Source organism: Sorghum bicolor, chromosome 5 (assembly GCF_000003195.3).
Source record: "Sorghum bicolor cultivar BTx623 chromosome 5, Sorghum_bicolor_NCBIv3, whole genome shotgun sequence".
Classification (NCBI taxonomy): Eukaryota; Viridiplantae; Streptophyta; class Magnoliopsida; order Poales; family Poaceae; genus Sorghum; species Sorghum bicolor.
In genome coordinates, this window is record NC_012874.2 from 14,879,659 (window position 1) to 14,905,010 (window position 25,352).

The window sequence follows — 25,352 nt, forward strand, 5'->3', positions numbered from 1 at the left end:
TTGAATAAAGCCTTGGCCAGATCAGAATCATCGACTAGTTGGGCTGTGTCTTGGTGGAGGAGAGCCGATAATTCTTCCAGCTTTGCCCTGACTTCTGCCGATGTGATCACGGTTGCCCGAGAAGAGCTTGCTTCTTCACCCTCATCTTCGGAGATGTCAATGGCGAAAGAGAACAAGCTGTCAGGAGAGTCCTGCTCCTAAAAAAGAAGTAAAACGAGTTATTCTATAGTCAGGTATTGATAAGTGATGCAAACAGGGGATGGATAACTTACCTGTTTCAGGGCGATCTCCCGCCTCTGACTCGAAGATGCCGATGGAGCCACGGGTTGATCGGCCAGAGTTGCCGATGGAACTATGTCAGCTGAAAAATTAATAGAAAGGGTTATAAGGCCAGAAAAATAAGTTCATCGGCAGTAATATTATAAAAGTGTGTTACCTTGAGGAAGAGCAGTGCTTGTCTGGATGGAAGAGACCACCGACGCTATAATGGAACCTGCTGGATCGGTAGTTTGTTCATGCACATCAGCCGATGTGTCTTCTGGTTGAGGTACTTCTGATTGAGGCTCTTCTGGTTGGGGTTCTTCCACTTGTGGTGCTTCTTGCATTGGAGGGGGACATGGCACTTGTTGCATCTGGGCTTCTAGAGAAGAAGGAGAAGATTCCACCGGGATTGGAGATACCGGGGGAGGAGGAGGCGTTGCTACTCTTTGGCACTTTGCTTGTGCCCTGGTGTTCTTGGCACCTTTTCTCTTCTGCTGGCTGGACTGGGGGGCATCGGCGACTTTGCTTCTGGTCTTTGCTCATGCGCCGGTTTGATGATATGGAAAAGATTTATGAGTACAAGTGTGGCAGATGTAAAATAAGAATCGGTATGAATGAAAAGATTTAACAATTACCTTGAATGCCTGTGCCAAGGTGGAAGCGGCTACCGATGGAGATATCTGAGTCCTCCTAGTGGTGACTTTCTTGAGGCGTACACCTCGATGCATGATGGCGGCCAGGGTGGGAGCGTTGTTGCCGATTGAGGAGATTAGGCCTGATGGAAACAGGTCAATCGGCTTGCCACTCCTGCTGATCGATGGAGGGGTGTTGTCAACCTGCAAGATGATACAAAGGTAAATCGCCGATGAAAGTAAAAATGAGAAAATTGAAACATCGGTTCGAAGATACTTACAGTGTCATCGGGAACTTTGTACTCGGGGTCGATCATGCCGCGATACGTAAGAGCCGATCTGCAGAACAGGTGCTCCTTCCATTCTGCCCACCATTGCTTGTACGCCTAAGTGATGAAGGCGGCTGGAACCCACTCTAACAAGTCTACATCTGTATCGACACTTGATGGCGGTTGGGCTACTCGAATCCATTCAAGGAGGCTAGTGATGGTTTCCCTGGGTTTTATCACATCGGCATAACAGAGTGCAATCGGCAGCTGGCCGAAAGCTAATTGACGAGCTAATGCTGATGGGTTGTAAAACTCATAGGTCTGGATGGAGGTTTTCCCACTGCCAAACAAATTCACTGGTATAGCTCTGGGAGTGACCAGTGCCATCTTCACTTCATGATCCGTGTCGAGAGCATCATTGAACGGGTTGAAAACCAGAGGAAACATGGTGTCTGGATCGTCATAAGCCAACCATGCTCGCTCCTCTCTGGTCAAGCCTTCGTACAAGGTCTGGAAGAATCGGCTGACCTGATCTGCATTACCCCCTGTACCAGGTAGAACTATGACAGCTTCACCAAAGTTTAGGGGAGGGCATGTTGCCGATTCTTCTTCTTCCAGTTCATGGTCCTCGGCTATGTCCCTTGGAAAACGCTGTGCAAAAAGGTCAAACTCAAGACGCTTGTGCATGTGGAGACTGAGCCACATGTTGATGAACCACCAGGGACCTCCCAAGTTGCCGATAGACTGGCCGAGTAGGAGTTTCCTAGTCACTTGGTGAAGGAGGTGGTAGGTTGCACCGAGCAGGTATCGGCCGAGGGGAAATCGGCCACCATTAGCTAAGTTTTCTGCTGCTGCTAGATAGACGGAGGTTGGTCCTCCCGATCGGCCGCAAAACACGAATTTGTCCAGCTACATGTTCAGAAAACTGGTCTGCTCCTTTATGTTGACAGGGCCAGTTCCTTTATATTTCTGAATATACCCTGACCAACCGCCGATGGAACAAGTTTCTACCTTGGCACTGGGCTTGGTGTCGAAAAAATGGGTGCTATCGGCAGAAGACACATCTAAGCCAGTAAGCATAGCTACATCGGCAAGAGTAGGGGAAGCAGGGCCGTGGCCAAAGACAAAGGCGTTGAGCGTGTTTGACCAGAAGTATGATGCAGCTATCAGCAATGATTCATTTCTATGCATATCGGCAATAGACAGCCTGATGCATTGGTCTAGTTTTCTCTCGCCCCACTGGACTTCATTTGAGTGGCTGACCCTCAAGAACCAATCCGTCCATCCCACGGTAGGACTGGGCCAAGAACGGAAAGTATCCTTCCATAGATCCAAAGAGAAGTTTTTAGCTCTAAAAGGGATCCTGTTGGTTTCTGCGTTAATGAGGTCGGTTGGATCTGGATTCCCTAACGGACCAAGGCATTGGAGGTGTGGTTGATCGGTGGGGATGACAATTTTGTTGGACAGATTCTAATGGTTTTGGGTATATAAGGAAAGACAAGAACAAAAAGAAAAAAGGAAAATGTTCAGTAAAATGAATTGTGGATGAACAGGGATGCAAGAAAAGGCACAAAAGGTGGAATGAAGAACTGACCTCAGGAACAGTGAAGTTGATGGCCATTGCGTCACGAAAAGAATGATCGAGGGCTTCGGAGTTGGTGAAGAAGGGGCTTCGCTGAAGATCTTGGAGCTCTTGAACAGCGCCGCCGCCGGGAGAGTGGAGTTGGAGCCGTGGGATGATGTGATGGGGAAGGAGTACCCGAGAAGGAACTATTTATAGGACAAAATGGGCAAGGGCAAATCTGACTTATCTCTTCGCCGTATCCGTGAAATCCGAGGGTACTCAGGTAGATATGGTAACTGTTCGCACGGTAATCAAGGGATTGCGCAGGCGATTTGACAGGAAGCGGTCATTATCCATAGATATTTCACTGTGCGAGATCTCCTGGTCGGTCCATCGGCAGCGCCTTGTAACGGTCGTATTGCCGATGGGCAAGTAACGTGGAGATAGCCGTTTGGGAGGATAAGATATGGACGTCCATCGGCAAGTCCTTGTAACGGTAATATTACCGATGTGCGACTAAAGTGGAAATGTCCGTTTGGGGAAGTTGAGGATTTCAAGGAATCTGCAGAGGAATAGGATCAGAGTTGTTCAGATTAAGGCTGTCGGTTACCAAATTGGGAGCATTAATTGCGGGAAGGCATCATTACAGCAGAGAATTTTGGAGCATTAATGATTTCATACTCCGAAATTGGGGGGCATGTGTTGACATCGTTTTTGGGCACGTGTCCATGATTGGTAAAGTGTAGGTCGGCAAAATAAGGCGGCAGTGCTTGATCTACAGGGTGAGTTGCCGATGAAGACGGTTGCCGATGGAAGGATGGTTGAACGTGACCAAGTCCATAGGTGATGATGTGTTTGCGCCGATGGCTGTGACAAGGGAGTCTGCCGATGATACAGAGGGAGAACCTGGAAGTTGCCGATCGGCTTGTGGGGGTGTTCTAGTTTGTCACGTAAGGATGGTTTTACGTTTTCCTTAGTTATTTAGATCGTTTTGTACATTTAGATCGTTTTGTACACGGATTCTGTTTAAATTTGGAATTCGAATTCTAGTCGTGTTTGGTTGTAGCTCTTTGAGCAGGGTATAAATGTAGACCCTAGGGCCTTGTAATGAAGACATCTATCAATCAATCAAACACAAGTTTTTACTCATATTCCAGCATCTACTTTTTTCGACGACTCCGTCATACTTTTTCCTTTTCATCACGAGTTCTTAGGAATCCGTCGACTTAAGCTCGACGTGTTCTCAAGTTCCGCGTGAATACCTCTTGGCCGTGACATCCGGGCGCATCGCTGTTGTCGGGACCAAAGTATTCGAGTTACCACCTTTGCCGATAGTAAGGTCAAATCGGCTGGCACGCCTTAACGTTTAAATTAGATATTAGCCCTTTGTGTTTGCAGATCAGCTTTTGCACCAACAGAACCAATTCTTTGTTTTTGGAGCATTTATCTTAGAATAATAACTATGAGCATGAACATGAATGGGAGTTAGCACAACTACTTCAAGGAGGGTGTTATTAGGACAAGCATCTAGACAGGGCTGAGAGAAGAAAACTGCTTGGTGAAGGCTGCTTGTAGAATGCCCCCTCGGTGAAGGTCCCAAGCAAAGGTCCTCGGATGTGGGTTTCGCGCGGAAGTCCCCTGACAAAGGTTCTTCCATGCAAACGTCCTGGGTGAAGGCTAGCTAGAGAAGGTCCCCACCGACGAAGGATGTCTGGAGAGGGTTCCCCAATGAAGGCCGGCTATATGTCTCCCGACGAAGGCTCCCGAATGATGGTTGGGGACAAAGGTTCACGGAGGAATGTGCAACCTCGGGTGTTTTAGCCCTAGTTTTGTATGTGATCCGAGATCAAATTCGATGTCAACACATAACTAGTCACCTAAAACATCACAACTAGGACCAACTAGACCACTATTGGCCTTATGTTAGAGATTCATAGACATTGGGCCTCAAATAATTAATATATCCTTCCGGACAAAGTTGACCTCCACATTTCGGACAAAATCACAGCTTAGAGTACTTGGCACAACATAAAGTATCCATTGATCTTGCAATTTGCAGGGCAATTTCAACAGTTTTGGCCTGAGGTCAAGCAACGCGTCGACAGCCCAGCAGTATATGCGTAGCTTGTTTTAGGATAAGCCACAAAACCAGGAGGGAACTAATAATCTGTACAAGCTATATAGGCTTCAATTAATTAAATTGCAGGACATGTACTAAACTAGTACTAAAACACCCATGTGATGCGTATAAAATATATTTTGTAATATATATAAGGCGCCATGTGCAAAGAAAGACTGCGGATATGCAGATCTTCGGGGTTGGTCGGCCGCAGGATTTGCCACATAGCACTCAAAGGAGCCAGCTTCAGATTTTTGCTGCAACTTGCCCAGTTGCCTATGCCTGACTCAATGATCTTGTCCTGTTTGGAGGCTGCTTCGCTGTATCATTGGCTCAACCACCATACAAGAGAGAGAAAATCAGAACTCCCATTAAGTACTAAACTATCGTTAAAACTTTAAAAAAATATTTGAAATAGTATTTTCTTACTTTCTACAGCCTGTCCATATGAGAATTTGAAATAAAAAAATTCCTCTCTTATTTGGGAGGTGCCCAAAGGCCTCCCTTAATTTTTTTCCTCTCTCAGGTAGCAATAACTGATCCGATGAAGAAGAAGGTGGGCTGTAGCCATATAGATGGAGCATTAGCCCTACAAATTTATCAGTAGAGGGGGCTGGTATTACTGATTCATTTACAGGGGTGGCTGGTCTAGTGTGTCCCAAGCACACTCAGCACGGCTGGTGAGTGAGCTGTCCCTACTGAAAAAACGCGTAGCACATTTGTAATAGGTGGATGTTTGTTTTGTTATCCTCCACAAGGAACCATCAGCACGCGTTGTGGAGAGCAGAGACACATTAACTAGCTATAATGTTGTACACAACACATCCTTTGTCTTTTTTTGAGAAAGTCAACACATCCTTTGTCGACGAGAGTTCTTCTGAAAGCACTGCAATTTTTGTTTCTTCTTTAGTTAAACCATTTCCAACCTTAATTTAACCATACTTTATTGATGAGAGTATGAAGTATGAACATCTATGACACCAACGTATAATAAATGAAGTATGTTTTATTATGAACCTAATTATAACTATCAAGAAGTTGGTGTTTTGATGAAATCTAAAATAGTTCGAATTATGGTAAAGATAGAATTGCATTTTTCTTTAAGATGGTGTGATACTAATAAAGAGATGAACAACATATTAAGCTCTTGTCTAAGGGTTAGACAGAAAAGAGACTATTAGTACCTGTTGCCCAGGATCGAAATATACACAAGCATTAATAGCAACAGGAGATATACAAAGTTTAAAATATACCATTCATTAGAAAAGAAAGCATTAACTTAGTTTAAAATAAACTATTTTGTGAGGCTCTTGTGGCACACCTCGAGCATATTTCTTATTCGGTGACTCAAGAGTACATGACTATGTGATCACTTAGCTTTCTTTTCGGTGGAGCATTTTCTCTCTTTTAGGAAAGTACGGTGATATTAAAATTTCGCAGGATGAGTACATGGCTATGTGTCAAAGACACATTTGGTTTGGACATGGCTAGAAATAAACGTTATGTCCATTTTTGTGATACGAATAATGTAAACCATGTTACTTAGAAATGGATTTTGAAACATATATATACATAGATACATATCTACCATATAATGTTATATTAATGTGAATGTAAATTTGATACAACTCAACTTGTCTCATCAGTTTCCTATCATCATAAACTATAGTCCAGCTAATCTAACTGATTTATAGCAAAGGCGTCGAGATACAGGAAAAGGCCTAGTTAAAAAAGTTACTAAAATAATTTAAACCGCTTGCTTTCCCTGATGTCCCCGTCCCTTTATACCACGTCCATCTGTCTCACTCACCCAGGGCAAAGTCGCAAACTCCACCGCCACCACCCACCTTCTTCCTCCGATTCCTTGCCAAGAAACACAAGGGAAACCCAGCCGGAGAAAAGAAACAGATGGAGGACTACCATTTCCACTGCTTCCAAGCTTCTTGGGTGACCGATCCTTTCTTGACGGCGGGGCACTCAGTCCACGGCGCCTCCCACATGCTGAGCGCGCCGTCGTCACAGTGGCCACGCCACGCGCCCCACGACAACGATGCCACCGCCGGCGAGCGCGGCCACCACTTCCTCGACGCCTGCGGCCGGTGCGGCCGGCTGATTGGCAGGAATAAGGACATCTTCATGTACAGGTGAAACTCCTAGAGTGTGAAGTAATGTTGGCGATCGATAAGGTCGCTGTTCTGGTTTCTGAGTTCTGACTCGATCTTGTGCGCGCGTTTGGACGATATGACGCAGGGGCGACACCCCGTTCTGCAGCGAGGAGTGCCGGCAGCAGGAGATGGACGCCGACGAGGCCATGGAGAGGAGGAGGTCGTCCAAGCAGCAGCCTGCCGCCGCCGCCGCCGCCGCCGCCGCCAAGAGGGGGTGGGAGCAGCACCGTCAGAGCAGCGACACGCAGACGATCCAGGTGTGGGCGCTGTCGATCGTGTCTTGAGCGCTGTTACGACACAGGAACACGCACGACAACAAGCACGTAGAGACTAGAGATGGGTGTGGCCGGGTTTTTTCTTTGGAATTTTCCGCATTACTGCAGGTGTTTATTCCGTTTCTCGGCGCAACCAGTGCAAAGCGCGTGGAACTGGTTATGTGTGTATGTGTCTGCTGCATTCCGATGTACACTTGTATAGCCGCTTCATCTACTGCAATCCAACATTTCTTATTTCTGTTTTTTTTTGTTTGCCCGTGTAATAAAAATTACAGCGAATCTCTTGCCTTCCTTTTAGAATAATTACGTTTACGATAAGTATTAGCAAATACAAATTCTCATCTACTAGTTTCCACCTGGACCGATTTGCAACAGGCATCACACAAGGGATATATGTGCTCGGTAATGCAGCAATGGCGCCTTCCGGCCGGTTGCTTGAATCAACCAAAACTCTAGGATCTCTAGCTATATAGTACGCTAGACATCGTGTATTATATATCTATATATTAATTGTCATATTTTCTAAGTAGACAATCGTATCAACAACGCTACTACTACATACAAAACAACAATTATCTAGTCATGATACGCTACACATGGTATCTTTGTACCTGGTATATACTCTAAGTAGACAATCATTTCTGCAATTTATAAAATTGTAGACATAATCGTATCTCGATCACCAGTGCAAAATACGTCATTTATTTATTTACAGAGAGGTGGCAGGCCCATTCCGTCTCGACCAAATGGTCCTTGTAGGGTGCCCATGTAAGGCGATATTGTTTGAGGTGTTAAAGTTTAATAGGTAGTTGTTTTAGCAATTAGTGTCCAATTATGGACTAGTTAGGCACAAAAGATTTGTCACGCAATTTACTCTCTAGCTATGTTTTAGTTTCGTAAATAGTCTATATTTAATACTTTATGTATGGGTCCAAACATTCGATGTGACAGGAGTTAAAGTTTATCGATGCAAACCAAACAAGGCCTAAAATGGTTGAGATTGAGTATCACAAGTCTTTTCCATGAATAGGCCCATGTGCGTTTTCAAAGATTTAAACCCATAATTAAGGGTCTGTTTAGATCCAATCCTCTAAACTTTATAGCTCTAAAAACTTATACCACTTTAGCTTAGTTTTGAGGTGAGCCAGCCCTTGACTCTGAAGTTGAGATGTCTAAAGTCTAAAGAAGAGGATCCAAATAACACGCCTTCAATACTCTTGTGACTCTGCCCGTGTACCACACTAAACGGCACGAGTACCTATATAACAGATTTTGTACTTTTCTATTACTTTATATAAAACCATTATTAAATATTCGGGTACCCAAATGAAATCAATTTTAAGTGCAAAGTTTTAGACCTAATTATTTAATTAGAGCGCAAGTCTAAATCCGTGATCATTAAAAGAACTACAAATTTAAGTTCAAAAGTATGATAATTTAAAACTATATTTAGGTCTCTAAAATTACTCAATTTTTTTTTAAAAAAACGATATCAACCACAGAGATGTATATATATCGTGTTGTGAAGGACAACATCAATATAAACCATATCAACACTTGATATCGTTTGAAAAAAATTGAATTTTAAAAACCTAAGAAATTAAACAATTGCTAAAATGTAAACCCCGCGCTTCCCCTGCTGTCCTCGTTCCTTTTATAAACCACGTCCATCTATCTCACCCACGCCGCAAAGTTTCCTCCTCCCATTGCTCCATCGCCAACAAACAAAAGAGAGAGAACCCATGGAGGACTACCATTTCCGCTGCTTCCACGCTTCTTGGGAGACTGAGCCCTTCCTGAAGGCAGGGCTCCCAGGCCACGACTCCTGTAACACCCTCACTCTGAGCGCACCCCAGGGCAGCAATGGCAGCACCACCGACGATGAGCGCGACCACCACTTCCTCGACGGCTGCTTCCGGTGCGGCCGGCTGCTTGGCCGCAATATGGACATCTTCATGTACAGGTAAAGACCGTACCCTGCACGCCAGGAAGCTACTAGCTAGTGTACATCGACGTCAATAAATGTTGGCAAAGTAGAAGTAGCCGCCGTTCTGGTTTCTGACTCCGGTGCGCGCGTTTGGTGGACGCGCGCAGGGGCGACACGCCGTTCTGCAGCGAGGAGTGCCGGCAGCAGGAGATGGACGCCGACGAGACCAAGGAGAGGTCGTCCAAGCAGCAGCCTGCTGCCGCCACCAAGAGGTGGCGGAAGCAGCAGCGGCAGATGCACGTTTGGCTCCCGCCACACCTGCACGTCGCCATAGGTGCGGCCGCAGCAGGTGTGGCCACGCCGCGACTGCCGCGGCGGACGAATCGTCTGCCACACATTTGGGAAGCCGTGGCATCGAAAATGAACCGGAGCGTGCGGCGGCGGCTGCCAAACCTTTGGGCGTGGGTGTTTGGCAGATGCGCCATGTCACAGTTGCGGAGCGGCGAGCTGCGCCGCTGCGGACGCGAGCCAAACATGCCTTATGTGATGTGAATAGTAGCTATATAGCAGATTTTGTACTTTTGTATTATACCTTCTATGAAACCTTTATTGAAATTTAGGTACCCAAACGAAATCAATTTTAACTACAAAGGTTTAGACCTAGTTATTTTTTTCTCGAATGTGCAAAAAGTTTGTGCATCTTTATATTAAGATCGAGAAATAGCGTAAGTTATAACGACGCTCCACGAAATGGCACACTAAGGTGGAAAGATTTATATGGCATGGGCTATTACTCGCTAATCAAACTATCTAGCCATTGCCGGCGATCAGCGGTGCCTCGAGCTCTCTTCCTATGAGTCCATGAAGTGTTGTCGCATCGTCTCAGCATGCAAGGGGTTGAGCTGGTCCACAAAGATGTTGTCATAGGCATTTGTGGCTTCCGTGGAAGGTCTCATATGTCTGTTGACATCTGCTTCATCATTGAGGGTTTTACGTGTATGCTATTATAAAAGTTGGCAATTACCTATAAGCCATTAAAAAAAGTTGAGTTCTCATAGATGCCATTGCTCTAAACTCCTTTGCTCTCTATGCCAATTCCGTCAGATTTGACTCTAAAGGTGTTAAACTAGACGTATGAAAACTTAAAAATACTCTCATATTTAAATATGCAATTACTTTGTTTTGAGCATTTTAACGATCCGAAATGAAAAAACTCAAAACTATAAAGTTGTAGATCTCGATAATATCTATATTTTTTGTATAATTTTTTTATTAAATTCTGTATAAAAAAGATATAATTCGATATGATTAATATGTCTTAGAAAAATCATACATTTTATACGGAATCAAATAAAAATATTTTTGTATAAATATTGTAGATCTCACTGAGATCTACAACTTTGTAGTTTTGAGTTTTTTCATTTGAGATTTTTAAAATGCTCAAAACAATTTAATTGCATATTTAAACATGACGGTATTTTTGACTTTTCATACCTGCAATTTAACACCGTTAGAGTCAAATTTGACAGAAGTGGAGCAAAAGAGTTACAGCTGTGGCAACTATAAGAACTCAATTTTTTTAATGGCTTATAGGTAATTGCTAACTTTTATAATGGCACACATGTAAAAGCCCTTGAATCATTAGCACCTCTCCCCGCTTAGTAGCTAGGACGTGTGAGAGTGGCTATGCGGCGAACCTCTGTTGCGGGTCAGCAACTTTAGTTGTGCCTCCACAGTTGGCTGAGGCAGCAATGGTGAGGGATGGTTCGCTGAGTTGTAGCTCCACACCAAGTGCAGGAGGATCTATTTGTCAAAAGAAAAGACAGAATTTCACCATGAAAAATGAGAGAAGACTCTAGAGGGCACTAGAAGGCAAACCACCAAAGTTGGGCTCGTTTGGCCACGAAAGTGGGCTAACTGGTCTGGGCCTAGGGCCAAGTGGCCTAGCCAGAGCCCCTCGCCTCCGGCTTCTAGGAGCTTCCTCCACCGCCTCCTAGGATGCATCTCCACCATCTCTTAAGTCGGTTTGATCCAAGAGCTCACATTTATCCCACCGGGCTATATAATTAGACCCCTGGCCCCCTCCTTGGAGCTATCCTGAAACCCTAATTTATATTATTCTATTAGGATCAAGAGAGCGATCCCATGAATAGATCTACCTCCTAGATCTAGCCATCAAGAGAAGATTAGATCTCCATAGGATCTAGTCTTATGAATAGAAATATAAATAGAAATAGAAATAGAAATAGAAATAGAGAGATAGAGAGTGAGGGAAGAGTTTGGAGGACGTGTCGGCATGTCGGTACTCCCTCTTTGGCTTGTACTTCAGCGGATCCAAGTTCTACTTGAGTTTGTCTTTGAGATTTCTCTAGTAATCAACTTTAGATTTAAGTTTACTTTGTCTATATTGTTTAATTATTTGCGACTCTTTTTGAGTGCTTTACTCCTGCAATTAGAGGGAGTAGAGTATTAGTCTTAAATGTAGGTATGGTGCTTGGTCTTAGGTTAATCATAAAAGTCCCTTATTTTCCGAATTTGGTAGTTCACGGATGTGACATACCCATTGATTTCTCTGTAGTCCATATCCCATTAATAGGATAGATAGGTTTTATGGTGCTTGTAGATAAGAAATTTCATATATTATTTATAAGACATCCGTCGATGTTGGACAATATAGAACATAATTTATCCAAGTTAGCAGTGAAGGACCAATAGTTATCCTTTCTACGCCTCTGTTTGTCCTAACATTGACGCTACTCTTAGTTATCATCCACCTCTACCTAGTTATCACTCCTTTTGTTGAGTTAGATCATAGTTAGTTTCACTCGTTTTTCCGTGAATATTATATTTAAAACCTTTGGATGAAAGCTACAATAGTATCTGTACACTTGTGAATCTTTCTTTGTGATTATTCTATGTGCATTAAGAATACCAACACTACTGAAGTGGTCCTCGCTAGACCTAATAATTGTTTAATACAGGTTTGATATAGAGTGTGTGTCTACATCCGTGATCATAAGAGAAACTAAAAAATTGAGTTCAAAAGTATGGTAATTTAAAATATATATTTAGACCTCCAAAAGAACTCAATTTTTTCAAAAGAAAATTATCAACTACAAAGATGCAAGTATATCGTGTTGAGAACAATAACATTAAAATAGACCATATCAACATTTAATATTGTTTGGGGAAAATAAAAAAATGAATTTATATACAAAATTGACCATGTCAATATATGGACTGTTTAATAGTAACAGATAAAATGAAACTGAGAATCGAATCATTTAAAATGAATATTTGGGATCTTGATAAAAGAGTTATCAACCACAAAATTGCTGATCGTGTCCAGCTGTATACTTTTAAGTTAATAAATAAAGTTTGGTTTCATCTAACTTATATTATAGAAAGTTATGATTTATTTACAAAGATATGGCAGGTTGGCTGTGTTATTATTCTTCTAAATTTTTTTATGTATAGCTCGTGCGGCAGCGGCATATACTAACATAGGCTGCAATTTCTTGCTGATCGATGGAGAGCCCTGAGTCCCCGACGCTCGCCGACCATGCACGGGGTGCAGGAGAGGGTCATTCTCGTCTTGTGTTAAAGTGCTTAATTATAAGCCAAGCGATTAGAGTCAAGTTATATAGTAAGTTGTCTCTCTAAGACACCTTCTCTATCCTATTTCTCCTCACAACACTTGCTATTTGGGTCCACCACTACCTATGCATCCGTGTCTAGCTTAGTACTTGTATGAGAGCCAAGCTATTCTCTCTCTCCTATTTTCTCTTCTCCACATCAGCATTAGCTTGTTTATAAGCTCATTATTGCAACTGCTCTTACTCTGTACTCCTATCGAAAATGTCTGCATGCACGGATGCAGTCAGCAATCCTACACCCGTGCCGGTGTGCAGTCGACACACGGATGGAATCGGGCCACCTGCTGGTACATTTGACATGGCCCACTTGGCCAACTTTATTCCATGTTCTAGCTTAAAAACTTGATGAGGTACCAAGGACAGTGCTAATGCTAAAAAGTAAAAACTGCATATAATTTTTATACTTAATACTTTTTATAGACACTATATATAGAAATCATGGTCGTAATTGACACTATATATAAAAACTTGATGAGGTTGGTGGATGGAAGTGAGGTGGCAAGCGCCGGTAGGGGCGGCCACCCCTTGGATCCACCATCTTGCCACCCAACGACCTTGGATGCACCTCTAAGGTGGTTGTGAGGTTGGTGGATGCCCAAATACCGGTTGGAATGGTGGTTTGCATGGCCTTGGAGTTTGACGGTGGGCCCATGGATCCATGACACATCCATCCTCCACCCTTGGATCAAACCGACATGGATGGATAGTGTAGAGGCTGTGGGATGGTGATCCCACGGATGATAGATGTGGCATGGCCACCTAGGGGGGTGGGCGCCGCCTAGGTGGCAGCGGCCACTGGGCCACTTGACCCGGTTGCTCCCTTGTCACGTCCACGTGTCACTATGTCCTCATATTTGACCATTTTTGGTATTTTTCCTGCATACAAATAAACTTCCAATTACATGTGGAACTAGTGAATTATAAACGAGAATTCCATCATTTCATGTTGATATACCTTATAATTGGGTGAATTATTGATGGTGAAATGAGGTGTTGACGACCATCAACAAGTGGCAAGGCTAAGATCTCGAATTGGATGGCTGAAAGAAGGGGACACCAACACAAGGCTTTTTCATAGGCATGCAAGACATAGAAAGAAGAGGAACTTTATTCCCAAGTTGAAGGATGAGGAGAATATCCTCATCAATCATGAAAAAGCTGCTTCCATCTTTGATTTTTACTCAAACTTGATTGGGGCGAATAGTGACTGGAGCAGAACAGTTAATCTAGACAGTCTCGACATACCCAGGTATGATCGGGACGCTCTGGATATCCCTTTCTCTGAAGAGGAGGTTTTGAACACTATTAAAAATCTACCATCAGATGAAGCTCCGCGCCCTCATGGATTTACTATAAAGTTTTATAAAACTTGTTGGGCGGTGATCAAGGGTGATCTCATGGCTGTTTGGGGATAATTTTTCAGAAACCTCTGGATGCTAAATTCAGCATATATCACTTTAATCCCAAAAAAGGCACAGGCTGACCAGGTGAAGGATTTCAGGGCCATTAGTGTAGTTCATAGTTTCGCTAAGTTGGTGACTAAAATGCTTGCAAACAGATTGGCAAGTCATCTTGATCAGATGGTCTCCCCCAGTCAAAGTGTTTTTATTAAAAAATGGTTCATACAAGATAACTGTATGTTGGTCCAGCAGACTGCGAGATTCTTGCACTCCCAAAAGCAGCCCAGAATACTACTTAAACTAGACATTACTAAGGCTTTTGATTCTGTATCTTGGTCATTCCTCTAAGTTCTTGATAGAATGGGTTTTGGCTCAAGATGGCATGACATTTTGTGTGGCCTATCGGTATCCTCTTCCACTCAGGTACTCCTTAATGGTATCCCTAGAAATTTCATCCAACATAGAAGAGGTCTTCATCAAGGGGATCCTCTCTCTCTGATGCTTTTTATTTTGGTTATGGATGTATTAAATTGGATGGTTACAAGGGCTTCTGAGGTAAGGCTGTTGTAGCCCCTATCTAGAAGACCAATTCAGCATAGAATTTCCCTCTACACAGATGATGTGGTCCTTTTTCTCAAACCGGCTGCAGAGGACATCTCTTTGACTCTAAGCATGCTCCAACTATTTGGAGATGCGTCGGGGCTCGGGGCCAACGTTCAGAACAGTAGTGTGATGCCAATTCACTGTTCGGATGATGCTATGGCACAATACTGAGCTTACTGCCTTGTGAAATAAGGAATTTTCCATGCAAGTATTTGAGTTTGCCCTTGTTTCTCAGAAAACTAACGAAGGATCAATTCTAGCTAATGATTGACAGAATCGCGGATAAATTGCCGGGTTGGAAGGCAGAGACTTGATGACACGAGCTGGTAGGATAGTGCAAGTGCAATACGTCTAAACTGCCATGCTGATCTATCTAGCCATGGCTATAGATCTACCTCCCTGGGCAAGGTTGGAAGGCAGACTTGATGATACGAGCTGGTAGGATAGTGCAAGTGCAATATGTCTAGACTGCCATGCTGATCTATCTAGCCATGGCTGTAGATCTACCTCCCTAGGCAATTAAGGCCATTGATAAAATCAGAAGAGGGTTCGTGTGGAGAGGAAGCAAGGAAGCAGAAGGTGGACATTGCCTCATCGTTTGGCCCAAGGTTTATCGAGCAAAGGAGCTAGGTTGGCTCAGAATATCTGATCTCAGAGTTGACAATGAGTTGATAGATTTCATAGAGTTTTCTAAGCTCCCATCTGTAGGTGCTAACGGTGGTATTATTGTTGCTTGGCGTCGTCATCTTGGCATTGTAGGGGCCTGGCATGTGAATGCCAACAGCGTAATGGTTCAGTTCTTCCAGGTTAATGGTGTTTCTTGGTGGTTAACCTATGTATATGGTCCTCAGGGCATGTATGATAAATTTTGGTTTCTGAGATATCAGAGGGGGTTGTCTTGGCCCATGGGTTTTAGTTGGTGATTGTAATTTGATTTACAAAGAGGAAGACAAGAATAATGATAATTATAACCGAGCAAAGATGGGTCATTTTAGACATCTAGTTAATGATCTTGCTATCAAGAAAATTCCTATGCATGGTTGCAAGTATACATGGTCAAATCAGTAAACAAATCCTACTTTGGTAAAGCTGGATAGGCTGTTTTGTTCAGTGGACCGGGAGGGTCTTTTCCAAATTGTGTGCTGCAAAGTATGGCTTCGGAGGATTCAAACCATTGCCCTCTTTTGCTTGGGCTTCAGGATAATAAATCAGGCCATAGATGCTTTCATTACGAATCTCTTTGGCCTAAGCTTGAGGGATTTTAGGACACCACAGCAGCTGCTTGGGCCTTAGTGTCGGCTGGTCATTGTCCTTTCTTCACCTTGGACCTCAAGTTCAAAGCTGCTACTAGAGCTTTATAGAGTTGGAGTGATAAAATAGTTTATCATGTTAATTCACAGCTAGCCCTTGCTCATGAATCCTCCATTAAATGGAGATCGCCAGCACAGTCGCAACCTTTCACAAAGACAAAATTGGCTAAAAACAATCTTAAGAAGCACAACCTTGCTCTTGCGTCCCTCAAGCAAACAATTGCCCCTCTTCGCTCCAGAATTGATTAGGTACATGATGGGGATGCCAACTCAAAGCTTTTTCAACTCCATGCCCGTCACCGCAAGAGGAAAAGCTTCATTGGCAAGCTAGTTTCTGGTGACCAGATCTACACCAAGCATGAAGAGTTGAAGACAAGCAAGATTGATAGATGAATTCTATGAGGATTTGCTCAGGAAAACATAGATAGGGAGTGCACTATCAACCTTGATGAGCTTGGGATCCTTTCCCATGATTTTGCTGATCTCGAGCTCCCTTTTACTGAGGAAGAGGTATGGAAAACAATCAAGCAGCTGCCTCCAGACAAAGTGCCCGGTCCAGATGGTTTTACTAGCCACTTCTACAAGGCCTGTTGGCCAGTTATAAAAAGTGATATTATGGCTGCAATTTCTGCTGTGTGGAGTAGGAGATTTTCTGGTAAAAGGAGGAAGCTGAGCAACCAAGAGACTTTCAGCCTATCAGCCTCATACATAGTTTTGCTAAGTTGATCACTAAAATGTTGGCAAATCAGCTTGCATATCGGCTGCAGCAGATGGTGTCACCCAATCAAAGTGCTTTTATAAAGGGGTGTTTCATACAAGACAACTTCTTGCTTGTTTCGCAAATAGCAATATTTCTCAATCAACAAAAGCAACCCAGAATTCTATTAAAATTAGACATCTCAAAGGCCTTTGATTTAGTTTCTTGGCCCTTTTTGCTTGAGGTTTTACAGCGCTTAGGCTTTGGCCAGATTTGGAGGGACATAATCAGTGGGTTACTCTCCTCTTCTACTCAAGTGATGTTGAATGGGATACCTAGGGACCGTATTTCTCACAAATGAGGATTAAGGCAAGGTGATCCGTTATCGCCTATGCTCTTTATTCTAGATATCGACGTGTTGGGGCATATGGTAGCCAAGGCACCCACGGATGGTATGTTGCAGCCACTATCATCTCAAGCTCTTCAACATCGTATATCTCTCTATGTGGATGATGTGGTTCTTTTTCTCCGCCCAGAGGCAATGGATATTATTGTCACAATGGGCATCCTCCAACTCTTTCGTGAAGTTTCAGGTCTCAAAACCAATTTGCACAAAAGCAATGTGTTGCCAATCAGGTGTGGGAATACAGAAATGTCCTTGGTACAGGAACTTCTCCCTTGTTCTCTCATGGATTTTCCTTGAAAATATTTGGGGTTGCCTATCTCTCTCTCTCTCTCTCAAGAAGTTAACTAAGGAACACATCCAACCTATTATAGATAAAATAGCTGATCAGCTACTGAGTTGGAATGGAGATCTCATGACACGGGCAGGACGAAGAATTCAGGTGCAGTTTGTCCTCACTGCCATGCTTATTTATTTGGCAATGGCAATTGATTTCCCACCATGGGCTATTAAAGCCATGGACAAGCTTTAGAGAAGTTTCCTTTAGAGGGGTCACAAAGATGCTCATGGAGGACATTGTTTTGTGGCTTGGGGAAAGTTTACCCGCCCCCCTAAACTCGGTGGGCTTGGCATTTCTAACCTCAAGCATCTCAGCTGGGCACTAAGGACGAGGTGGGTTTGGCTAAAAAAACGAAGCCTCATCATCCATGGGCAGTGTAACACCCAAGTGTTATGGTTGCATCGAATCACTTGCATAACATGAGCACAAGCGTTTGCATAGCATTTCATGAGCATCATATCATGTATATGTTTTATCTTCCCAGGTTTGTGATGCTCCATCTTGTTTATTTGTGCTTATATATGTTCTGGCTCATGTGTAACTTATGCAAGTGTGTGCTTTTAATCTTGGCAAACACCTTAACTTTGCTTAGAATGTATTAGGGATCAATGTTCATGTTGGTCTTTAGCTCTAATTATGCTTCTAAGTCATACTTTGCTTTAGGTTGACTTCTAGACCTCTTTTGCTTGACGTTTTAAAAGTGCAGTTTAAATTGTTTGCATGTCTAAACTCCATTGAGCAAAGTTATAGAAAATTTTATAAGGATCAAAAGTTGTTTTAGGGTCATCTCATAAAAATGATCACAACATGCTCAAATGTGGCCCACAAGTCAGATTTGGGTGCTGGTTCAACACTTAGAATTTTTTCTAAGTCCCGGGGTGAACTCAGTTTGCCTGATCGGGTGTTTGGAGCTCTATATCTTCTAATCCAAGCTGATCCAGCTATTGATCTAGTTGAAAAAGTTGGAGATCTCGTGTAGTTCTCCAAGGTTGTCAACTAAGTCATCATCCAGTTCTCAATGGATTAGACGCTAATCATCGTCGGAGTTGCTTTGTCGGTCGTCAATGGGGGAGTCTGATCACTGATTCAGTGGCCGACCGGCGTCAACGCCTAGCCGCCATCTGGCGCCTGTACGCCAGCATATTGGGCTTGCTCGTCAGGCTGTCCACACTTTCATGGACGTCACGCACCCCTCATCTCTCGCCCGAGCTCTCCACTTCCTCCCTCTGCATCTCTCTCGCTCTCTCTGCGTGCAGAAAGTGGACACCGCTGCACCATCGCCGCCGTCCCTCCTCCGTCGAGCTCGCACGTGCTCATCATTGCTCCCCAGCTGACCAAATCGTGTGCATAGCTCTGCCATCATCTCCTCCACATAATCCACCCTTCAGCCGGCCAAGAAAAGTCTGAATGAGAGCACATTTTTGCTTTCCCCGAAGTTCATCGGAGAGGGCCATTTCTCTGACGAACTCAGTGTCGAGCGCTACAGAGTCGCTCTTCTCCTCCTTTCTACTTCTCTTGGTAGCCTAGGATGTGAGCAAGCTTCCACACCATTTGTGGGATGCTCTACCACGACCAACGGCGCCGGACACGACGCACAGCACCGTCCTGCCCTCGCTGGAGTTTCCGCTCGCACGTGGCTAGCCCTAACCACACCTTCTCCACACTTGTCACCTACCTAGGAAGCTTCGCCATGACTCACCAGAGCTGTAGAACCCTTCACCGTATGCTCTACTAGCCTGAGCTCGCCGGCGCACAGGCCGTGTAGCTCCGCCGAGCCGCCATCGCCGATGGCGAGCCCCTTCCGGTGGCTCCACCGAGGGGAGAGTGGGGTCTATCGAGTTGCCTGGTTGAGTTGAACACTTTGGTGCAATTGGTTTGGCCGGAGACCTCGCCGACGGTGAGAAAATCGCCGGTCATAATGTTCCCCTGTTCGGCTCTGACTGACGTGTGGGACCTGCGCGTCAGTGTCTCTCTCCTTTTCTTTTATTCAAATCAGATTTTTTCCCTAACCTGCAAAATAATCATATCCTGAGTTCTAGAGCTCCAAATTTGGTGATCCAAATTTTATGATGTTCTCTGAGATGTTTAGTTTTTATTAAAAATTTGAAATATCCTATGTTTCATGCAAGAATAATTAGCTATTAATTATGTCTATTATTCATGGTTAAATAAGAAGAAATCCATATCTTTTTGTATATGGCTTCAAATGCTACGAAAATTTTGTGGCATGCTTTGTGTAGCAGTAGTAAGCTCTGGTAGTAATTTCATGATTTTTGGGTGCTGTATTATATACTTATGATTTATGCTTGTTGAAATACATAAATGCTTTTATGAGTTGTTATAATTAATCTGTGAATCCTCTTGTGTTAAGTCTTGGCGAATGTTGTTCTTGTGGTAAGGTAATGCTAAGGATAGTTTGAAAATTGTTGTTTGACACTTTTCAATAGAAGTTTTCTATTTATGATTAAATGCACCTTGTCATATGTTAAATTGTATATCTCAAGTTCTGCATGTTCAAATGTCCTAAAACTTTTACAGTGGTCTTTATTTGATATGCTTTTGCTGCTGTAATTTTTGTAGATTTTTCTGAGCATATTAAGTAATATCTCTTGTTTATGCTCTATTATGTAATTAAATTAATAAATATAATTTATAGCATGTTTTGGTTGATGGTCACTTTCTGGTAATCTCATGATATGTATGTCATGTTAATTCACTTGAGTTGCTCTAATCATGTTTTTGCACTGTCAATAAATAATTAATTTAAGGGTTGATGTTCTTTCTGGACAGCAATGATTAATGTTGCTAATTACCCTTTGTTAATGATGTTTTCTGGAAAACTTGTCTTCACTAAAGTTGTAGAAAACTTAATGATCTAGCTGCTGTTAAATTTTGATGGCATTGGGTCATGTATTTTAGAAGTTGCTGCTGTTTAAAGTTGGGATACAGATGTATGTGTTTCCTGTTTTCCTGAACCTAGTTCTGGTAATGTGCTTAATTGGTTACCTTCTTGCTGGAATCATGCTCTGATGTTTAAAGATGAAATGTGAGTAATTTTATAATCTTTCCAGTTTGTCTTATATCAAGTCGTTTGGATTAGCGGATCTTTAGTTATGATCTATTTTCTGAGCTGCTATTGCTTGACCTAGAATGAGTAGTTGCTCTTGTGTAGTATATCTACAGATTTGTTTGTTTTAGTGGTGAAAATGTTTGGTAAAGCTGGACCTTACTCCGTACATGAGTGTCCAGTGAAGTTAGTGGTGTAAATCTTCTTGTTAAGCATCCATCATGTCTCTCCTGTGCATACATGTTTTCTTACTTGCTGCATATACATGCAATAGGTGCATCAGAAGGCGGGGTCTAGTTGAGATCGAAAGAGTGCCACCGGAGGACCAGGAGGCCAATGCGGAGTTAGAGGTCCAGTCAGTAGAACCAGGGGAGCCAGAAGAAGTGGTGGAGTGCCCGTGTCATGAGCTCTCCACGTTCTTGAAAGGCAAGCCTTGGAGCATTATAAGTCTCCTATCTATTTTACTAAAGCTTGAGTTTTAATATGTCTATATCTATTATTGCATCAAGAATAGGAGTTGGTATGAAATCCTTGCTGCATATATATCTTATCCTTATCTAGATATACTACCCTACATCCTATGTAGAGTCAGGATCGAGTAGCAGCTTAGCCGTGCTTAAACCGGTAGAAGTTGGGTGATATCATGCTAGCTTTAAGGCGTCGTGTCAGGTCACGGTTGGCCATATTTGCTATCATGGAAAAGAACTGAGAATTAATGAACTGAGACCGAGTGGAGTTTTATATGGTGATAGTAACTTCGTCTGTGTCGTTTAAGGACTGATTCGCCGTACGTCCTCTTGTCATGTTGAATGCATGCCTAACACTTAGTTAGCCAGATAAGTCGTTCCGACCATGAAACCGAGTAGTACAACTCAGGGCGGAGGCTGGCAAGTATAAAGTGCGCACTACCGGAGGAAGTGCGATGTGTGGGGGGCATTGGGAGTGTGGCGCTAATTAGGACCGCGATTTCTGAGTTGTACCAAAGGTAACCTGTTTGCTCTCCGATGGGGGAAGCATGGGTGAGTGCTAGGAATAACCCTCTAGCTGGATAGGAATCGATTCAAATCGTTGTCTCTCCCGCATAGTGAGAACTTAGCAGAGAAGTGGCAATGTAGATCTCACTAAGCAACTTAATGGTTCTATGATGATGATTATAGCCTAGATAAACCTAATATGGTTATCATTGATTGTCTTAATCAAGTGATTGTTCTAGTGTAGGTGCTAATCTAGTGGACAGGTTAATGATTTATTAACTTGATGCTTAAGGAATTGTTTACTCTCAAATTTAGCTTTTATGCAAAAAAAAAGTTGTTAAGCAATCTCCACTTATATCAGCCTTTCATGATCCTTGGTGTCTTTTGTTTTGGTTAGATGGGTAAATCTAGCTGAATACATTCTAGTACTCAGGGTTTATTCCCCTTGTTGTAGATGACACGTTTTATGATGGGTGCTGCAAAGTTTGTCTTCTTCCTACTAGGGATGAGGACTAAACCGTTGGGTACGGTTCTCTCAGTCTTGCTTGTGTGGATGTCATCCGACCCTGGCTGTATTAATGACAACTTGTGAACTTGCTTTCAAAACTATGTTTCTTTTGCTACTTTGAACTTGGTTTGTAATAACTTAAATGAATTCTGATGTATGTATGCTTCGGCAAACTATGTGTAAACTGATGTAACTGGTGATGTATTATGTTGAACTTATTACGATGGTTGAAATCCCTCGCGATTTCAGTTGACTACCGAGATTATTTGGGTTCAAGTTTGAAAACTTGATTGCTTCAGCGATCGTTTTTACACTTGTGCTCTTATAATTTGGTCGGTTAGCAGCCCTCCCTATACAGAGCACAGACCAAGTTTATTCCTTCTTCTCAGCAACTGTTATATCAGAAGTGGCAATAGGAATCACACTTTATGGACTGATCATTGGATCCATGGATAGTGTATTGTTGATCTTGCACCTCGACTACTAGAAGCCATCCGAAAGAGAAGGGTGAAGCGATGTACTGTCGAGAAAGCTCTTAATGGTCGCAGTTGGGTTTTTGATATTAAGGGAGCCCACACTGTTGGTGTTATTGTGGACTTCCTCCATCTCTAGGATTTGCTAGTTAAATTTGAGTGAGAACCTGATGTTGAAGATGTCCATATATGGCGATTTTCTTCTAGTGGGCAATACTCAGCCAAGTCTACATGTGAGAGTTTCTTCCTTGGATCTACTCAGTTTGGACCATATGAGAGGATCGGGAAGACCTGGGAATCGCCCAAATGCCATTTTTTTCCTTTGGTTGGTGGGCCACAATTGGTGCTGGATGGCAGATCGCCTTGCGTGTCATGGGCTGCCTTATCCTAGGGAGTGCCCTCTCTATGACCAGGAGGATGAGACTATTAACCACCTCCTTGCATCCTATGTCTTTGCTAGACAATTTTGGTACCTCCTTCTAAGACAGGCCAGCTTCCACCCCTTGTCGCCACAGCCTTCAGATACTTCCTTTGTTAGCAGGTGGGAAAAGGCTAGTGGAGCAACAAGTGGACTGATACAAAAAGGTCTCAACTTTCTCATTGTGCTTGGAGCTTGGACTCTTTGGAACCACCAGAATCATTGCATTTTTATAGCATTACCCCTAACCTTGGTGGTGCTTCACCCTTGCTGAAGAAGAGCGCCAGTTGTGGAATTTAGGAGGAGCCAAGGGTCTGTCTTCCTTGATAGCCCCTCTTTTTGGTGGTTAATTTAGTGCTAGTGTTTGGTCGTCCTTTACCTTTTTTTAGGCGCAAATGTAATTCTAGGTTTATGTGGGGTTGCGTGTGCTGTGTGTTGTAGGGCTCTCAGCCCTTTCTTTCTTCTTAATATAATGAGACGCAACTCTCCTGGGTTTTCAAAAAAAGAAAAGAAATCTCTAAGTATTGCACTGAGAGTGAGATAGCCATGGCTCAAAAAGTATGAACTTAATAAACCTTGGGCAAGTTTGCTACTGCAAGTCAGCAAGGATGTTGAATGCCTCCTCTCCCTGGCCGTTATTACTGAAATTGGTGATGGTGCCAATACCCCTTTTTGGAAGGATAAATGGTTGGCTTTGTAAGAGCATTCAGGATCTTGCACCCAATCTGTATGTTCTAGTACCAAAAAGAAGGGCAAGTAGACACACTGTGATGACTGCTCTTGATGAGATGAAATGGACACAAAATATATGGGGGAAATACCTGTGCAAGCTTTATCTTGAGTTATGGGATATGCTAGAGGATCCCTAGTAGGCATATTTGGAGGGGGTCCCTGATAGGCATATTTGGAGGCTGTCCACCTCAGGTAAATATACAACTAAATCAGCCCATGATGCACTTTTTGAGGGAGCCCTCAGTTTATATGAGTGCATCTAGAAATCTTGGGCGCCCCCTAAGTGTCGTTTCTTCATGTGGCTAGTTGCTCACAATCGCTACTGGATAGCAGACAGGTTGGCTCAAAGAGGTCTTCCTCACCCGGAGCATTGTCTGCTGTGTGATCACGAAGAAGAGAACATCCAGCACCTTTTTATTGGATGTGTGTTCGCAAGACAATTCTGGTATGACATCCTACATAGCATCGGACTAGCAGCACTAGCCCCACAGCCTAACGTTTCCTCCTTTGATGATTGGTGGGACAAGGTGGTCTTGACAGTAAGCGATGATGCGCGAAAGGGACCCAATTCTCTTATTATCCTAGGAGCCTGGACCATTTGGAAACATCAAAATGACTGTGTCTTCAACGGATGTGTCCCTAGATTGTCTACAGCTCTGAACCTTGCTCAGGAGAAAGCCCTTCTATGGTCTTTGGCTGGTGCTAAGGGACTGTCCCCGGCACACAGATCTTGATGATGTTTAGAGGGTCTCTCGACATGTCTTTCATCTCAAGCATAGGTGTTTAGTTCCAGTCAGTAAGTGGAGGTGTCTTGGTGTTGTGTTTGTGTGTATGTGTGTCTGTGTCTCTGTATGACTCCTTCTCTTCTATTAATACAATGATAAGCAGCTCTCCTACGTATTCGAGAAAAAAAATATTGATATATTCTTCTTGGTTTTGATTATTTTCTAAATTCTACTAGTAGGACTTAGTGCCTACAGTGGCACCCTTGATCTGCAACTTAAAATATCAAACATTAATCCATTACCAGGCCCCTACGAGCTATTTGTTACCTTGGTGACAGATGGCTGGGGAGGAAAATAGGTCAGGTGGTGGACTGGGGGAAAGGTCCAAGACTTTTCATATAGCCATGGAATAGAAATTCTACACTAAAATGACGTCAACAGAGACAAAAGTACTTCAATAATATAATATAATGTTACATTGTTGCCAGGCAGATAAAATTTAAAAAACGGATATTAATTCTAAAGAAAATCCATTTCATCCTGGACATCAACTTATCCTTTGAAAGACAAGGTCTCATTTATGCTGGGAAGGGGATACCTGAAATTTCGTATAGCATGTTAATTAGCACCACAAAGATAGCATATATAAAGTCTATGGTTCTAGCAATATTAGGCTATTTGATAAGTTAAAATTGTATTTAAAAATCACTGGCAACCAACTAATTATGATACACACTGATAGTTCTTTTTGGTCTTAGCATTGGTTTTGTAGAATCTAGTTCGAACTGTAAAGGAGTGTCATTGCAGGTGAAGAAAATGAAACCAAATCCAGAC

General features: G+C 43.0%; 2 protein-coding genes across 3 annotated transcripts; both read left to right on the forward strand.

The window, feature by feature from the left end:
* Nucleotides 6,696-7,534, forward strand: LOC8071586. The gene is made up of 2 exons (XM_021460747.1): nucleotides 6,696-6,989; nucleotides 7,096-7,534. Exons 1-2 carry the CDS (start codon nucleotides 6,754-6,756, stop codon nucleotides 7,292-7,294), a joined length of 435 nt encoding a protein of 144 aa, XP_021316422.1. The 5' UTR covers nucleotides 6,696-6,753; the 3' UTR covers nucleotides 7,295-7,534.
* LOC8071587 lies at nucleotides 8,983-9,869 on the forward strand. Of its 2 annotated transcripts, none has more exons than XM_002449291.2 (2): nucleotides 8,983-9,248; nucleotides 9,380-9,869. In XM_002449291.2, the coding sequence occupies exons 1-2, from the start codon at nucleotides 9,028-9,030 to the stop codon at nucleotides 9,762-9,764; spliced, it is 606 nt and encodes a 201-aa protein (XP_002449336.1). In that variant the 5' UTR covers nucleotides 8,983-9,027; the 3' UTR covers nucleotides 9,765-9,869. The 2 variants fall into 2 exon arrangements, with proteins under 2 accessions (XP_002449336.1, XP_021317467.1); XM_021461792.1 differs by having other exon boundaries at nucleotides 9,401-9,869.

Bases quoted from the DNA above. Each gene is read 5' to 3' on its own strand.
- LOC8071586 (XM_021460747.1), top strand. From the start codon at position 6,754: ATGGAGGACTACCATTTCCACTGCTTCCAAGCTTCTTGGGTGACCGAT. The intron at 6,990-7,095 runs GTGAAACTCCTA...GATATGACGCAG, and splicing joins AAGGACATCTTCATGTACAG to GGGCGACACCCCGTTCTGCA.
- LOC8071587 (XM_002449291.2), top strand. From the start codon at position 9,028: ATGGAGGACTACCATTTCCGCTGCTTCCACGCTTCTTGGGAGACTGAG. The intron at 9,249-9,379 runs GTAAAGACCGTA...GGACGCGCGCAG, and splicing joins ATGGACATCTTCATGTACAG to GGGCGACACGCCGTTCTGCA.